We start from the raw sequence: 19,061 nt of genomic DNA, 5'->3' as shown, positions 1-19,061 counted from the left end.
AGAGACATCTATTGGTGAGATGAGAAGAAGCTTTTTATTTAGCAGAAACTCTTATATGTATGTATTAAAAATAATTTGAAAATAATTATCATTAGTATGTGAGGTCCGAATCCTGGATTATAATCACACACATGAGAAACGCTAGAAAATATCATTTTCATTTTTATTATTTAAGCTTATAATTTGACCAGATAATTTATTTACAACATTTTGAGTGTTTCCAAATACTTGTTCACAAAATCTGTCTTCTGACCTAGCGAGACTTACCTGGCATCGACCCAGTAGATTCGCCGGGCCGTGTAATCCAACGTGATGCCGTTGGGCCACGCCCCGTCCGACACGTGATCTACGCGAACCAGCACGCGTCGCGCGTTACCCGCGAGCGTGCAGCGCTCGATGCGGGGAGACGACACTTCCCAGTCGGTCCAGAACACCAAACTGGAACAGATCAAAGATATAAGCAGCAAGATCTACAAGAGGCGGCCAGTGACTGAAATTGTAGGCAACTAACTAACCGGAGGGGTAGGCAGAGAGAATAGAATGCCCCACCAACCTGTCTTTGCACACTTTGCATTCTTTCCTTATATCACCATTCAAACACCATCGAAGAAGTTCCTGATTGGCTCACACTAGATTATCCCTCCTGTTCTCAACTCAATTCAAACCCTTATCCGCACCCCAATGGTGCATAGGGCACTGCATTATACAACCACAGTGTTATCTTGATCGTTAACACACGAAGGAAAGGTGATCAGCCCTCCGTTTCAGGTACCAGTCCAGGGTAATATTGAATAAATATAAGAGTGAAAAAATCACTTATATTTATTTGACCCCCTCCTGGGAATCGAACCCGGGACCTCCAGAATGGTAGCCGAGCGTGCTGACCATTACCCTACAGAACTCCTGTTCTCAACAAATTAAAATGAAACATAATTTTTTAGTTACAAGAATTAAAAATCCACAACAAAAAAAAAAAAACACCATTGAACATCTATATTTCAATGCAGGTAATATCACACCATCTCTCTTCATCAATTATAAAAAGGTCTCACCCGTCTCTGGGGTCCACTGCAATGGCCCTAGGGCTCTCCATGTCCCCTGCCACGAGGGTCCTCCTGAAGCTGCCATCCAGCCGCGCCACCTCGATCTGGTCCAGGTTGCTCTCCACCCAGTACAGGTTCTTGGCTATCCAGTCCACCGCCAGACCCTCGGCCGTGGCGAGACCAGTCTGCACCACTACCTCGATATTGCTGAGAGCTGGAAGAGACCATGAATTAGAGGGGTTATTGAAAGCTGTCCCACCGCATTCCCAGATCTGATACAAAAGTCTCTAGGCTTCCTTACAGACCTGCTCTTACAAAGGATTTTTTTTTTAAACTTGTTTCCATACTTGACGGATTCTTTAGTTCTTTGGACACTTTGCGCATGGCAATCAGTATAGCCTGGAACGACTGGTTGTGATCGGTAGCCTGGAGGGGAAGAGAGGAAGAGGACGATCCCCCAGATGATGGACCGATCAAGTTAAGGCAGCAGCAGTAACCCCGGTGATTGGTGATATGTGCAGCGCAGTCAAGGGATAACTGGAGAAGGGTCATTGCTTCCACAAGAGTAACAACCCTCAGTATTGAAAGCTATCCCACCGCATCCCCATATCTGATACAGAAGCATCGAGGCTTCTAGACAGACCTTCTTCTTTTTTACTTGCGAAATTTAGAATTTTATATATAATTTAAGTTTTGAAATTTCTTAGTTGCGAAATTTATTGAAAATGTGAAACAACATAAAGTTGTATCCCGATTTCACTGTGAATTTACATTTAAAAGCTTTCAATATCCCTGTCACTGCCAATCTAAATAAATACAAGTTTGTAAATCCATCACCAAATTTTCTAGAAGTACCCCGGTGTAGGCAGTGAAAGGGATTAGAGGGATTCCGAGTTCCGAGGCTAGAAGAGTAGGAGAAGATGAGTATTCGGCACTGAACTGAGTTTCGAGGCTAGAAGAGTAGGAGAAGATTAGTATACGGCACTGAACCCCAGCTGACCAAAGCGTGTCAACCATTCGAGAGAAAATGACTTGAACAATACTAATTTTGAGTATGTTTCTTTTTTTTTATCTTTGTATGAAATTCAACAAAATCTGAAAATGCACAAATCTCTTAACAAGTTGATCGCCTATAGGATTTTCGTAAAATGTCCAAAAAATGTTGTCGTGTATGTCCAACTCAACCACATTTATCGTATAAAATGTTTCAATAAAATACATCGATTTTAACTTTTGACTTTTTGTTCTCATACTAAAAATGTTAATTTTCATAATAAATAGACATTAACAAATAGAGCCGCCAATAATTTAGCAATAACACCAATATTAAAATAGCTCCATCGTTTCTGTGACGTCATTCATTGCCAACTTACGAAAATAACGTTTTTTCGAAGGCGAATTTTCCAAAAGAAAGTGATGAATGAAAATATTAATTATATTGGCTGTTATAAACACAAAACAAGTCTAATACAATCCTTTATAGGTTGAATATGTTAAATTAGATATTCCTCCCGTCTGACAAAGATCCATTGGTGCATTCCCCGCTACTCGGAGAGAAGATGAGGCGGACTACTCACATCCGCTGATCATGGTGCCCCGGTAGATCTTGTCGTCCAGCACGTCGGTCCAGAAGATGAGGTTGGCCTCGGGCGTGTGGTAGAAGTCCAGCGCGATGGTGTTCTTGAGCGAGGAGATGAGCGCCTTGCTCTGCAGGTTCTGCAGGTCGATCCCGCGGAGCTCGTGCCGGTTGCTGAATATCACGTACGGTATCGCGCGGTCTGAAACAAACAGATTTATTTCATTCAAGTTTCGTACTGACATTTTGAGCACTGCTGTGAGATTTATTTGTGGCTATGAAAAGGTTAAAGAACTTACAAGGGTTTAATTTCAAACCGTCTGATTGTTCCTTTTCTTTGATGGAAATTTACACATCATGTATAAATGTGGAGGTCCTCACCAAAACGTTAAATGAAATGTAACGTTTTGGAGAAGACTTCCACATTTATAGACATATAGCTAGCCTAGTCTATAAACTCTGATATCCAGAGCATGTGTAAGATGGAAGATATTGTGAGGTGGGCACAACAACGAAGGCAAGGAAACCCTGAAGGACGCAGACCCCCAGGCAGACTTCCAAAAGGGTGGAGAGATAGCTGGGAGTCAACACCCAAGAGCGACAGGCGGAGGTACAAACAGATCCTTAGGATCTACAAAAAGATGAAGAAGAAATTCACACATCAATTTATCCTAATACATGCTTACCCATGCTTTTGCAGGTGAAACCGTCGTCGGCGAGGCGGTATCCCTCCAAACAGCCGCACTTGTGGCGCGCCTTGAGGTCCTGGCACACCTGCGAGCACACGCCCCAGCGCCGGCAGGGCTGCGCCGACTCGCAGGCGCGCTCGTCAGCGCCCAGCTGGAGCCCGGCCGGGCACGCGCACACGCGGCCCTCGGGCGCGTTGTGGCACGCGTGCGAGCAGTCGCGGAACCGCTCGCACAGCTTCTCGCCTGCAAGAAGGCCGCCTTACTTATACAGGGATACTTATACCACTCATATCACAATAGCAGAGGGGTTTGTCAAGTTGCTGACCGTGCAGCGATTTCAGTCCTATGAAAGGTCATATTGCTCACTTCTTTGAAGAACGTCATATATCAAAAATCGTCAATTTTCAGTTGTGCGTGTTTTCAAATGCCCAGAAAATGTACTACATCCCAGCAAAAGCGGCATATTTTTAACTTAATATTTAACCGCTACAGGGCACCAAGTGTTGTTTTTGCATTTCAAAGAAAAGGTATTGTTAATTAATTTTTTCAAATATACTTAATATTTTTCAAGAAAAAACAATCAGGTTTTACCTAAACAGATCTGTTGCACAGCAAAAAGTTCAATAAGTGGCTTGATATTTATTTTTAATACATTGTATAATATTTTTAAACTTTAAAAACATTCTCCTGAGATATCAAGTTTTTTGATTTATAACGTTCTTGAAAGGAGTGAGCGATATGTCACGCGAGTAAGCAAGGATAGGGACTGCCTTTTTGCCTATATGAAATGCACGCCTCAGCCAGCATGATGTTAAACAAAACAATAATGTCCGTACCGCATCGCATGCCCTCATCGCTGCCGTCAGCGCAGTCGTCGATCCCGTCGCAGAGGCGCTCGGGCGTGATACAGCGCGTGGCGTTGTCGCAGCGCCGCAGCGGGCGCTCGCAGGCGGCCAGCGGTGCCTCGGTGGTGGCGGGCGCGCTGCCCTCGGGCGCCACCGTGGCGCCCGCGCCCGCGCAGCCCTCCTCGTCCGACCCGTCCAGGCAGTCAACGCGCGCGTCGCACCTGAACTCCTGAAAAGATTTTTTCCATTCTTGAGAAATGCACACAGCAACTCTCTCCGATAAATACCGAAAAATAACTGTGCGTTCAAAGTGGTGGGAATTTCGATGAGTACCTTTCAACGCCTCCGCCTCCATAGTGTAATGGTCAGCACACTCGGCTACCGTACTGGAGGTCCCGGGTTCGATTCCCAGGGAGGATCAAATAAATAAAAATGATTTTTTCACTCTAATTTTTATTCAATATTACCCTGGACCGGTACCTAAAGCGGAGGGCTGATCACCTTTCCTTCATGTGTTAATGATCAAGATAACACTGTGTTTATATGATGCAGTGCCCTATGCACCATTGGGGTGCGGATAAGGGTTTGAATGACCTTTGAACCCATCCCCAAACACATGCCCAAATTTTTATTGGCAATGACTGCCATCTTCATGCTGAGATCGGAAACATTTCAGACAGCTTATGTACAGTGGAACCTCTCATAACGAGCACCTTTCGTAACGAGTAATTCACATAACGAGCAAAAAAATGGGAAAAAGTTGCTCCCTTAACAAGCGACGTTATGCATAACGAGTTACAGAAAAAGGACAAATCCCTTTTTCATGACATTCACTTATGAACCGGGACTTCTGCACTAGTCAAAATAAAATATATTTCACATAATGAGTAAGATTCTGGAACGAATTATGCTCGTTGTGAGAGGTTTCACTGTATTATTTATTTATTTATTTATTGAACAGCTAAAGCCTTTAACATAATACATACACACACACACACATATATATATATATATATATATATATATATATATATATATATATATATATATATATATATATATATATATATATATATTTATATATATAATAATAATAATAATAATAATAATAAACCCTTATCCGCACCCCAACGATGCATAGGGCACTGCGTCATATAAACGCAGTGTTATCTTGATCGTTTACACATGAAGAAAAGGTGATCAGCCCTCCGCTTCAAGTACCAGTCCAGGGTAATATTGAATAAATATTACAGTGAAAAAATCACTCATATTTATTCTTACGCCCCCTGGGAATCGAACCCGGGTCCTCCAGAACGGTAGCCGAGCGTGCTGACCATTACACTACGGAGGCGGACAAAATATATATATATACGTATATAAAATATATAGAGAAAGTACAGACTTCAAGGTGGATAACAATATATTAAATAAATCTATACTATCAAAAGCATTATCATTCTATATACATATGTTAATATGTATTTATGTACTATCATTTAAGGTACTGTAGTGAAGAATAATTAGTTTGTCAAATAAATAAAGAGTAAGAAGAATAAGAAGGAAGAAACAAACCTGTCTGATACAATCCTTGTTTAGGCACTGGAACTCGTGAGGTTCGCACGGCACCTTCCTGTCTTCCGGAGATTGGTGATGCCTGCAAGACAATTCGCAAGGTTGATGATCATACAAAGCGGAATGCACACACTTCCATCTTCACTTCCCATAAAAACAATAGATGCTTTGTCGCAAGTTATGACATATCGCTCACTCCTTTCAACAACGTCATTTATCAAAAAACTTGATTTTTCAGATCGTTTTTAAAGTTTAAAAATATAACTTGTTATATTTTTTAACTTTTTACTTGATATTTAATCCGTAGTGTGAAAAATCCAGTGTCCAAAATAGAATAAATTAATTCATTTTTTTAAATGAAGCGGTTAGCTTTGAAACCGGAAGACATTATTATTAAGTTATAATAAAATATTTATAGTGATTTTTAAACAAAGTTGTATTTTAAATATTAAAAAAAATAATAAAATAAAAAAAAAATTCTTTGAAATAATTATATGGTTTTGAAAAGAAAATAATTATTAAAAAATAAGGAATAAAAAAATACACTTTTCCTAAATATATTCTAACAAAAAAACAAAAAAGTATCAGATATAAATTCTTTAAAAAATTGAGCGTAAGGACACGTCGATCCCTGAGCGCGGCTCTGCAAATTCTGATTTGAAAGCTTGAGATCTGGGCCTTAAGTGCGTAAAGCCAATATTTGAAAAAAATAATTAATTTTGTACACAGCTAATGAAAAGGACAATTTGACAAAAAAGTCCTCAGCAAATATAGCATACATATCACTCACTCCTTTCAAGAACGTCATAAATCAAAAATTGTCAATTTTCAGTTGTGCATGTTTTCGGAATGCCCAGAAAATGTACTATATCCCAGCAAAAGTGGCATATTTTTAACTTAATATTTACCCGCTACAGGGCAAAAAGTGTTGTTTTTGCATTTTGAAGAAAAGGTATTGTTTAATTATTTTTTTAAATATCCTAATTATTTTTCAAATGGAGAAAAAACATTCAGGTTTTATCTAAAAAGATCTGTTGCTCAATAAAAAGTCCAATAAGTGTCTTGATATTTATTTTTGATAATTTGTATTATATTTTTAAACTTTAAAAACGTTCTCCTGAAAAATCAAGTTTTTTTATTTATGACGTTCTTGAAAGGAGTGAGCGATATAAGAAAAAATCTTGGTAAGAAAATGGTTCAGAGCATTATTCACCTGTTATTGTGACTCGGGGGAGGTATTTTGGTAGTACAATTGGCCTCGTCCGAACCATCGGGACAATCTACCACTCCGTCGCACTTGTTCTTCAACGGATAGCAAGTGTCCTGCGGCACGCATGTTATCTAAGAACAACAAAATGGATACATTATAATGTTGCACAGAAAGCAGTGTTACCTAAATTCCCTGATCTGGTACTGGAGCTCTAGGCTGCCTGTCAGTGCCGCACTGGCAAAACAATTTATTTCAGGAACTAAGTGGGAAAAATTATGAAAAATGTGATTATATAGAGTATTATAGGTCAAGTAAAGTAAAGTATTATAGGTCAGTCCATATATAGCTGTAAATGTCCGACATTTGCCATCTGTCATCAGGGATAATGATATGAATAAAAAAACTGGCAGTACATAATGGAGTTCTGGTTCCAACCCTTATGTATGGAAGCGAAGGATGGAGTTGGGAAAAGAAGAATGAAAGCAGATTGAATGAAGTCGAAATGCGATCCCTCAGACGAATGTGTGGCAAAACGATGGTTGATAGATGTTCGAATGATGAAATAAGGAAAGAATGTAAGGCTGAGATAAGCATTATCGATAAAATTAAGAAAGGTGTGTTTGGACATGTGGAGCGTATGAGTGAAGAAAGAACGGTTAAACAAATTTATGAGGCGAATGTAGTTGGAAAAAGAAGCAGAGGACGACCGAGGAAAACTTGGCACAATCAGGTATGTCAAATACTTGAAAGCGGCCGGGTCAGGAGTCGTAATAATCGTCGGGTATGTATGAGTGGTGTGGCGTTCGATTCTCTCTGCCTACCCCTGCGGTGAAGCGGCGTGATGGTTAGTTAGTTAGTTAAAAAAATTGTCATAGTTGGGATGGAGAATCGTTTCAAACTCTCCGAGACTTACGTGTGATGCTTTGCCCTTTTTTCAGCGTTCAAAGACAACAGCTGGAGGTGTGTCGCAGGTGCCTGGGTGAGGACCTATCTGACATTGGATCCGTGATAGTTCATAAGGAACTGTCACGAAAGGTGGCATCAAACATGATAAAAATAGTGAAGGACATCGGTGCTATAAACCAAGCTAGGACACAAAATGCCAAACCCTGTTCTAGTGGAACGGAAGGCCTGTTGATGACAGTCAGCCAGCATGGTTTTCTCCCAGCAATTAGCAAATGCTGAGAAATTCCTGATTGGCCCACACTAGATTATCCCTCCTGCTCCCAACAGATTAAAATAAAACATCTTTTTTTTAAGTTAGAAGAAACGAAAATCCACTTAATGATCTATAAACCTTGCACATAAGGGTGGAGACTGACCGGAGCATTTCGTCATAACGTAACATGTTACGTAGCAAGCATTCAGGCAATCAGTACACCGAGCCGAGCGCTCCTTCCATAGTTTCGGATGCTCGGTGATGCTCGCCGCGAGCGACGTTACGACGAAATGCTCCGGTCAGTCTCCACCTCAATAAGCAAGGTAAATAATGAATTCAATTCCCATCTAAAAAAATAAAGTTGGGATAGAGCCAGGAAGAAGACTAACCCTCAATAATAACTACCAATCGTAACCATCAATAATAAATATCAATTTACAACATTTTGAGTGTGTCCAAATACTTGTTCACAAAATCTGGATTATCTCCAATTACAGGAGTTACATATTTTCATATTATTTTTGACATCTCATCAAAGATGAAGAAGAATATGGAAGTCTGGGCATTTACGGGGCTGACGACCGTCATAGGCTGGTTTAAGTGATCACTTTACACATGTGTAACATATTTTTCTTCATCTTTGATGAGATGATATGAAAATAACTCCTGTAATTGGAGATAATCCAGATTTTGTGAACAAGTATTTGGACACACTCAAAATGTTGTAAATAAATTGTCTGGTTAAATTATAAGCTTCAATAATAAAAATAAAAATGGTATTTTCTGGCGTTTCTCATGTGTGTGTGATTATAATCCAGCATTCGGATCTCACATACTAATATAAGAATTTCTGCTTAATAAAAAGCTTCTTTACATCTCACCAATAGATGTCTCTAGTGAAGTTCTAGTGATTCAAGAACAAGGTTTCTAAATTGGTTCATATATACAGAACTTCCAAGAATTTGAGTAGTGTGGTTGTCAATAATGGGTAGAATTGGTGAATGTTACACGTGTGTAAAGTGGCCACTTAAACCAGCCGATGACGATCGTCAGCCCCGTAAATGCCCAGACTTCCATATTCTTCTTCATCTTTGATGAGATGTCAAAAATAATATAAATATCTATAGTAACTATCGATAATAACCATTAAAAACAGCATCAATATAACTATCAATAATAGCACAATAATTATGAGCAATCAGAATATGAATGGCCTAAAAATCTAAGAAATTAACATAGTCAAACTGTCTACACTACTGGGTAGTAGCAGATGTGAAATCTCAGGATGGTTCGGTGGAACAGCATAGCAAGGCAGACTCACCATCGTCTTGGGATCGCAGATGAAGGTGCATTCCTTTTCGTCCGAGTTGTCTCTGCAGTCGTCGTGGCCGTCGCAGTAATAGTCGTTCGGGACACAGTTGTTGTTGTCGCACGTGAACTCGGTCACCGAGCATTGAGGGTACTCTGAAAAAATATGTTTATTCAAATTGATGTAACCTAAAACTTGTTTGAGAGTTTCTATGTTTCAAATTGAAGCAATTCGAAACTTGTTTGGTGCTTTTTTGAGAGCTTGCATGTTTCAAATTTGAAAGTCTAGATCATGGGTGGCCAACATTTTCTATAGCCGGGCCAGATTTTAGAAATGAGATTTCCTACCGGGCCGTAAAACAAAATTTATTTTATTATTCAAGGCAAACAAGATCAAACAAGAATCATTGCATATCAGGCATGCTGGCATTGTTTTGAATTCCACAAAAAAATAGTTTATAGTCCATTTGTCTCAAAAACTTCTCAGTTCTTCTGTTACTCTTCTCTTCTTTAGTCCAACGTCTTTACTACTTGACGCCATTATGGGTCTTGAAATTGTCAGGATAGTGAAATACTCCCATATATGGGATATGATACGAACTACGAACAATGGAATGTTCTTTTGGTGGTTTTGTGCACACTAAAGGAAAAAATGTGTGATTTGCTCCGCGGGCCGTAAGTAGACACCCGGCGGGCCGCATGTGGCCCGCGGGCCGCGGTTTGGCCACCCTTGGTCTAGATATTTTTAAAAAAAACTGTCGTAGTTTTACTCACTGCAATCTCCATTTTCGTCAGAAATATCGGAATCGCCGCAGTCAAAATCAGAGTCGCATTTCCAAGCCAGCGGGATGCACCTGTGGTTAAGGAACGATTTAATCAAATTGTATTCGTAACTATTTTTTAAATTTTGGCAAAATACTTTGAAATATGTTGAATTTTAAACTATCACATTTTTTAAAAATATTTATGGATTTTTATATTAAAACCAGTACTGGTAGTATACAGCGTTAAACTGAAATTTCATGAATTGATTCTGTATTTGAAGTTTATATCTTACTTTGTAAATACCATGTAAAATCATTCATGTGTAAATTTGTAATTCTGATCATACAAATATGTAAAAAATCATGATGTAACTGATCAAATGAATATTAAAAAAATTATGATGTAACTGATCGTATGAATATTGAAAAATAGTGATGTACTGATCATATGAATATTTAAAAATTATGTTGAACTGATCATATGAATATTGAAAAATTATGATGTACTGATCATATGACTGTTGAAAATTATGATGTAATTGATCATATGAATATTTAAACATTATGATGTAACTGATCATATCGACAGCCCCTACGTAAAGTACTCTATCTGCAAATCTATTACTTTACAGGAGAGAGCTTAGAAGATTTTTTAAAAGTTTATTTATTTATTAATAAACGGTTTTATCTGAAATTCTAAACTAGTATAATACATTCAAAAACACGATAAAATAATGTATTAAATCATTTTAAAACTTTATGCTTGTCAAAATTAAGTAGAAACCGTTTTAGGAGTTCGGTTCATTTTGAAAATTCGATGTAGATAGCTTCTCATACGCCTGAAAACTAGGCGTAATTTTTTTATATACTTTTTTTGGTTGTTTATATTTGTAGATAACGGTCAGTTGATAACAGACACCAAATATCTCAAAATTGACAAAAATGTAGTTAGAGTACTTTACGTAGGGCACGTCGATCTGAATATTTAAACATTATGATGTAACTGATCATATGAATATTTAAACATTATGATGTAACTGATCATATGAATATTTAAACATTATGATGTAACTGATCATGTGAATATTTATACATTATGATGTAACTGATCATATGAATATTTAAACATTATGATGTAACTGATCATATGAATATTTGAACATTATGATGTAACTGATCATATGAATATTTGAACATTATGATGTAACTGATCATTAGAATATTTTTTTTAAAAATGAGCATAATACCTTCCGGACACCTTGCAAGTGAACTGAGTAGAGGAGCAGGTATTATTTTTGCAGTGTTTAGGCGCCTCGTCCGATCCATCAATACAATCTAGAAACAAACAATATTATGTATCTTCTTCTTCCTTCTTATAGATCCTCGGATGACTAATATCATTTAAAAGAACCTTTCTCTCCGTCGCAGACCCAGTAGTTGGTGATGCAGCGGTTGGTGTCGCACTGGAACTGATCAGCCCGGCAAACACTGTGCTCTGTAAGAAGCAAACATTACTATCAGATCTTGTCAAATAAAGTTTTGAAAATAGGTGCCTGAGGCGAATACTGGGTATAAAGTGGTATGACTTGGTCAGGAATGACGATGTGAGAACAAGAACTCAACAGCCCGTCATACTGGAAGTCCTAAAGAGGAGAAGGTGGACATGGTTGGGACATGTCCTTAGAATGCCACCCGAGAGCATCAACCCCTCGTGTCTCTTCTTCCAACCCCGAGGATTCCGGCGCCCCGGAAGGCCGCTGACGACCATTCACCGACTATACTCAGCTTTGAGACGCTGGACTGACCTGGGAAGAAACCAAGGAGATGGCGCGTGACAGAGTGACTTGGAAACGTCTTGTGTTGGCCGTTTGCTCCACCTAGGGAGCGAACTTGGAAAGAAGAAGAAGAAGAATTGTCAGACCAAAGTTATATTTTTTGAAAGGGCTTCATCTTCTTCGTGTGCCTTGTAGTCGGGTTGTGGTCCGGTGGTTAGTGTCGGGGACTCTTAAGTCAGAGTTTCTCGGTTCGAACCCACTCTACCACAATTTGATACCTATTTCTAATAATGAGCCGCTTAGGCACACCACCCTACATACCCAGTATGCAGATTTTGTATGGAAGATAACGAAACGCCAATCCACATTCTCTACAATTGTGACGCACTCGCTCGCAAACGAAGTCACATCCTTGGAGGACCTCTACTGGACTCCGAGAAGGTAAAGCTCCTACCACCAAGACAGGTCGTGAGTTACATGACTCACATAGGTCTTGGCAGTGAGCTGTAATACAGAGGGAGGTCACAACAGACCTAATATGGTCGCAGTGACATAAGGGATGCAAGATCCCTTGACCTCAAAAAAAATGGCTAAGACTTCGCGGTCTTGCGCCATCTGGAATAACCCCTCAACTCCTATCATCCCGGTCCAGTTGCGAAGCCACAATGTTTGCTTGCTACCAGGTCCTCGGTGTCCTTCTATTTTTCCCATCATTATAATTTTCAAAATGTAATATTTTTCTGCACGAAATACGTGACCCAGATACGAACCTTGATATTGGACAAGAGTTCTCTGTGAAAGAGCTTATATAATAAAAAAAAGCATATGTAATAATAAAAAAAATATTACCACAAACGCCTTTGGGATTGGCGTCCTCATCGCTGCCATCACTGCAGTCATAATCGCCATCGCAGACATACTTTCGGTTGATGCAGTTTCTGAAACCAAAACCAGGCGTGAAGATCGCACGTAATGTCAAAGTATGTTGGCTTAAGTTTATGGATATATATTTTATAATTTCAGCATAGAACTAATATATAAAATAAAACTGTGTGTATACCAGTAGTATGTACATATTTATATTACAATGTGTTTATTGTATTATTTTCATATCACATATCGCTCGCTCCTTTCAAGAACGTCGTAAATCAAAAAACTTGATTTTTTCAGGAGAACGCTTTTAAAGTTTTAAAATATAATACGTTGTATTAAAAATAAATACCAAGCCACTTATTGAACTTTTTACTGTACAACAGATTTTTTTAAGTAAAACCTGAGGGTTTTTTTTTCAATTGAAAAATATTTGGTATATTTAAAAAAGTAATTAAACAATACCTTTTCTTCAAAATGCAAAACCAACACTTTCTGCCCTGTAGCGGGTAAATATTAAGTTAAAAATATGCCTCTTTGTTGGGATATAGTACATTTTCTGAGCATCACAACTGAAAATTGACAATTTTTGATTTATGACGTTCTTGAAAGGAGTGAGCGATATATTAATTGTTTTAATGAGATTGAACGAGAAGAGTCTTGAAAAACTGGTAGTAACAGGTACAGTTGAAGGCAAGCGGGCAAGAGGACGGTCTCCAACAAGATGGACAGACCAAATAAAGGAATTAACCGGATCCTCGCTAAACGCTGCCATCAAGTTGGCCCAGGACCGGGAAGAATGGAGAGGACTTGTGCACCAAGTGCCTGACATTCCAGAAGACCACGACGCTCAGCATTGAGCAAGAAGATGAAGAATGAGATTGAATTCCATAGAATTGATTATAAAGAGGTCAACAAATAAGAGTGTGAACAATATAACGGGTTTTCAGCCATCCAAACTTCAATATATATATAACAAATGACTAAATATACCAATTTCTTTAAAAATCCCTTGTAGGTGTACCTTGAATAGAAAAAGTTTGCAGAAAAACTTTTAGAACACTGCAATAGCATGTAAAGAAAGGAATTTTTTTTTAATCGTGTAAGTATAAATTCACGTAAGTCTAAATCGCGCAAGTAGAAGACTTGCTGTACATTATAATCACTGCTGTATTCTATGATATTCTGTAATATTCTATAATGTTAGTTGAATATACAGTGGTGGCCAAATGTATTAGGCATCCCCTTCAGAATTGGTTTGTCTTTAAATACTGCGGCTCTTGGAATTCTTGCAATGTTTTCGGATCGTATCATTTTTATTTTTTATTTTTTTTATTTTATTTATTGAACGGCTAATGCCTTTAACATAATACGTAAATACAATATCTAATATAAAAATACACTAATAGAGAAACAAAAAGTCTTAAACATAAAATAATAATAAAATAACAAATAGTAAGCACTGGTATATACACGTCTCCTCCACACACTATCAGCGAGCAGCGAGAGAGAGTGAAACACAACATGGAGAAGAAATGCTGAGAAACTACAGACTTCAAGGTGGATAACTATATATTAAATAAATCTATATTTTCAAAAGCATTGGCTAACTAATTGTGAAGCCGCGGAATCGGAGAGAACATGGCATAGTTTGCATTATGTACAAATACTGCGAATATAGATTTTTGTCTAGTACCTCTTCGACGCACGCTAAGCTTTATTTGATTTAGGAGATCAGGGCTGTACTAATAGGGCTGTAAGAATTTTATATAACAGGACCGAATCAGTAATTACCCTTCTATCACTAAGGTTTATTAATTTTAGCCGCTTCATTATGCGATCATAATCTAACTCACTTACTTACTTACTTATAACCCTTATCCGCACCCAATGGTGCATAGGGCACTGCATCGAATTGACGCAGTGTTTTCTCGATCATTACTTACATGAAGGCAAGGTGATCACTCTTGCGCTTCAGGAACCAGTCCAGGGTAATATTAAATAAATATTACAGTGTAAAATCACTAATATTTATTTTCACCCCTCGTGGGAATCGAACCGGGGACCTCCAGCACGGTAGCTAAACACGCTGACCATTACACCACGGAGGCGGACAACTAACTCAACTATGGGCATATTTAGATGGATTTTACCTACTACTTACTACCTGCTATCCGACCTACGACATTTGGGGATGCCTAGTACATTTGGCCACCACTGTACGTATAAATTAGGCAAATATTCACCCGATGGTGCACTGGAACATCTCTTGGCCGCAGGTGGTGGGCGCGGTGTAGTTGGTGATGTTGACGCACGCCTTGCCGCCAGCGTCCAGCGTGCGCCCGTCTGCGCACGCGCACACCGCGCCCTCCGGCGTGGCGAGGCACATCTCCGAGCACGTCGCCGTGCTGCACGCGTTTATACCTGTCCGGGAATGCATCCGCAATTCAATTTATTTACAATCAATAAATTAATCCAATCATTCTGCATTCAATACGTATTTTTATACTCAATAATAATCCAATCATTCTGCATTGAATACATATTTTTATACTCAATAATAATCCAATCATTCTGCATTGAATACATATTGTTTTACTCATCCGCATCTTATGGTGCATAGGGCACTGCATCGTATTGATGGTATCTTGATAGCAGATATATCTGCAGTGGTATCTTGATCGTTACTTTAAGGCAAGGTGATCACTCCTGCACTTCAGGGGCCAGTCCAGTGTAAAGTCACCAATATTCATTTTCACCCCCCCCCCTTGGGAATCGAACCTGGGACCTAAAGCATGGTAGCTAAACACGCTAACCATTACACAATTCAGTTAGTTAAATTCACAATACATACTCAGATAATAGTGCTTCTCAGACTTGGCAAGGTTAGGAGTGTACTCATTGGTCTGCGCGAGGTGGTCTTAGACCTTGAGGTGAACTCACACAATGGTGCATAGGGCACTGCATCATATAAACGCTGTGTTATCTTGATCATCAACACATGAAGGACAGGTGATCAGCCCTCCGCTTCAAGTACCAGTCCAGGGTAATATTGAATAAATATTACAGTGAAAAAAATCACCTTTATTTATTCGACCCCCCGGGGAATCGAACCTGGGACCTCCAGAACAGTAGCCGAGCGTGCTGACTATTACACTACGGAGGCGGACTGAACTCACAATACTCGGGTAATTATGCTCCCTAGAGTGGGCAAGGTCAGGAGTGCACTCACCGGTCTGCGCAAGGTGGTCGTACACAGAAGTGAATGCACAATAGTAGGGTAATAATGTCCCCCAGAGTTGGCAAGGTCGGGAGTGCACTCACCGGTCTGCGCGAGGTGGTCGTACACCTTGAGGTCGTAGAGCGGCGGGCTGTCGAGCGCGAGCGTGGTGATGGCGCGCGTGCGCAGGTCGAGGCGCCGCAGCCCGCCTTGCTGGTACTCGCTCCAGAACAGGAAGCCCGGGTGGAAGGCCAGCCCGTACGGGTGCGCCACGCCCGCGCCCTCGCGCACCACGCGCCGCTCCGTGCCCTCCAGCTCCGCGCTCTCTATCTTGTCCAGCATCACGTCGCACCTGACCAACATTTATTTTCACATTAAACAATATCTATTTCTCTCTCCGGTCTGAATCCTGCGGATTGGTCTATAGCAGCAGATGACATCTCTTTCGCCATTCTCGCCTATTTTCGGAAGTCCTCTTCAGCTCTTTTTATTTACAAAAAAAAAAAAATAATTACAATTCATACAAAATTTCATAGTTTAAATGCATTTAGCTTTATCATTTTAGAAATTATGCCCGCAATTCTAGAATTAGGTTCAGAAAGAAGGGTGGATACTTGGGTAGGGAGTTGGATTCCTTCCCGTGAAAGTTTTCCTTCTCTGTTGTGAGCGGACACTGAAAGAATATATGGTTTGCATCCCCTATATCTTGTCCACATTCCCAATATGGTGATGTAACGCACTCTTATAGAGATGCACAGGCAGTGAGCAGTGCCCAGACCTCGAATAAAGGTTAATTGTGCAAATTGTGCATATATGTGTGTATGTATGTGTGTAGTGTGTCTGTAGGCGATCTAACTACACCGTCGAGTTGACAGCGCTGACAGGACGAGTAACAACGAATGAGAACGGAGATTGCCGAGCGGAACCAACGCTGGAAGGGCCAGAGCTAAAACGCGTTGAGAGCCACCTACAGCTTTGATATCATCGGACGTTTTTATTTAGATTTTCATTTTGCTTCTTTAATTCATATATATATAGTATTAAGTATTTTGTAATTATTCTGATTTCAGTGTGCGCACTTATATAAATAAAACAACTACTTCTTCTTCTTTTTCCATGTTCGCTCCCTAGGTGGAGCATATGGCCAACACGAGTCGTCTCCAAGTCACTCTGTCACGCGCCATCTCCTTGGCTTCCTCCCAGGTCAGTCCGGCGTCTCGAAGTTCCGCTGAGTATAGTCGGTGAATGGTCGTCAGCGGCCTTCCGGGGCGCCGGAATCCTCGGGGTTGGAAGAAGAGACATGAGGGGTTGATGCCCTCAGGTGGCATTCTAAGGACATGTCCCAACCATGTCCACCTTCTTCTCTTCAGGACTTCCAGTATGAGGGGCTGTTGAGTTCTTCTCCTCACATCGTCATTCCTGACGAAGTCATACCACTTTATACCCAGTATTCGCCTCAGGCATCTATTTTCAAAACTTGCTAGTTTCTTGCTTTGAGCTTTGGTGAGGTGCCACGACTCACATCCGTACAGCAACACTGTTAGGATGCAGGCGTTAAAGAGACGACACTTGGTTTTTGTCGAATAAAGCAGTGAGTCCCAGACATTGCGCATTTTATTGAATATAGCTCCTGCCATTCCGAGCCGTACATTCAGTTCCTTCTGGACACTACCATCCTCCACCATGAGTGTTCCAAGGTATCTGAAGGTGTCGACTCGAACGAGCGCTCGTCCCTCACAAGTAAGATGTTGATCTCGGTCCGGACAGGCTGAGTTGCACATGACATTGGTCTTTTTGGCGTTCACTCTTAGGCCTAACCGAGCGGAGTTTATTTGGAGGGAGTCAATTATATCTTGCAGGGCTCCGATCGATGTATCTATTAGAACTGCATCGTCCGCATATTCTAAATCGCATAATTTCTGAGCAGGACTCACTGCAATTCCTCGATCCGGTGGAATTGACATTCGTAGGATGAAGTCAAACATGATGATGAAGAGAAATGGGGCTAGTACACAGCCTTGCTTCACCCCAGTAGAGACCTCAAATGGTTCACTGCACACATCATCTATTCTAACGCAGCATTCGCTGTTAGTGTGAAGCGCCCTGATAATGGCCACAATTTTGACAGGAACTCCATATGCTTCTATGATATTCCAAAGAGAAGACCTATGCGGGCTGTCGAAAGCTTTTTCGTAGTCTACAAAACAGCAGGCAAGGGCGCAGTTCCATTCGTTACTTTGCTGTAACAGGCATCGTAAGTTATGTATATGGTCAGCGCACGCCCTACCTGGTAGAAAGCCCGCTTGGTTCTCTCTGAGGACTCGCATTATTGGTTTTTGGATTCTTGCCAAAATTATTTGTGCCAGAATTTTTCCAGGAACGCTTAAAAGAGTAATGCCACGGTAGTTATCACACAACAGCGGATCACCCTTTTTGTGGAGGGCTATAACTTCCCCGTTTACCCAATCCTTCGGGCACCTTTCCTCTTCCCATACCTTTGAAAGTAGGTGATACAGGGGGTCGAGGAGAGCGTCCATGCCACTCTTGACGTATTCCGGATGTATTTCGTCGACACCAGGCGCCTTTCCGTTTTTCAGCTTTTTAATAGCTGATATAATTTCAGTATGCGTTGGAGTGCTTTGCGAAATATCGTGTGCTCGCGGAATGTTCAGTTGGGCAGAGACTGAGGGCACATGGAGGGGGTCTAAGGGGGGTGGACGATTTAGCACGCGGCAGAAGTGATCTCTCCATATGCTTTTCACGCATTCGGGCTCAGACTCGATTTGGCCGCTCGGGCCACGAACTGGGCCTGCGGTCGGGGGCCGCTTACCACAGATTTGGTGCGTAATCTTAAAAAGCTTAGAAGTATCACCTCTACGGGCTGCTTGTTCGGCTGCTGCTATTTGTGTGTCCAGGGAACGGCGTTTATCCCGCCTTGCGGATCTTTTGACAGCCAGGTGCTTCCATTTATATTGCGCTCGGAGACTTTCGAGCTTACCCTGGTCAGTTTCCGCATCTTTTAAGAGTTTT

The 19,061-nt window shown here is 40.5% G+C and overlaps 1 protein-coding gene across 1 annotated transcript in view; it reads right to left on the bottom strand.

Annotated features, from left to right (window-relative positions):
* Window positions 1-19,061, bottom strand: part of LRP1 (LDL receptor protein 1) — a 181,129-nt gene that overhangs the window by 105,036 nt on the left and 57,032 nt on the right. The window contains exons 16-29 of the mRNA XM_088263885.1: window positions 16,136-16,383; window positions 15,058-15,235; window positions 12,791-12,879; window positions 11,578-11,661; window positions 11,414-11,501; window positions 10,177-10,256; window positions 9,416-9,558; window positions 6,939-7,066; window positions 5,726-5,807; window positions 4,145-4,382; window positions 3,306-3,551; window positions 2,621-2,821; window positions 1,053-1,257; window positions 268-438 (exon numbers count right to left, since the gene is read on the bottom strand). Of these exons, the coding sequence (XP_088120011.1) occupies window positions 268-438; window positions 1,053-1,257; window positions 2,621-2,821; window positions 3,306-3,551; window positions 4,145-4,382; window positions 5,726-5,807; window positions 6,939-7,066; window positions 9,416-9,558; window positions 10,177-10,256; window positions 11,414-11,501; window positions 11,578-11,661; window positions 12,791-12,879; window positions 15,058-15,235; window positions 16,136-16,383 (2,181 nt within the window). The remainder of the gene's footprint in view (window positions 1-267; window positions 439-1,052; window positions 1,258-2,620; window positions 2,822-3,305; window positions 3,552-4,144; window positions 4,383-5,725; window positions 5,808-6,938; window positions 7,067-9,415; window positions 9,559-10,176; window positions 10,257-11,413; window positions 11,502-11,577; window positions 11,662-12,790; window positions 12,880-15,057; window positions 15,236-16,135; window positions 16,384-19,061) is intronic.

Source organism: Brachycentrus maculatus, unplaced genomic scaffold (genome assembly GCF_059751285.1).
Source record: "Brachycentrus maculatus isolate JH-2025_06_01 unplaced genomic scaffold, ASM5975128v1 h1tg000206l, whole genome shotgun sequence".
Lineage (NCBI taxonomy): Eukaryota > Metazoa > Arthropoda > Insecta > Trichoptera > Brachycentridae > Brachycentrus > Brachycentrus maculatus.
This window is presented reverse-complemented; position numbering and strand designations above follow the sequence as displayed.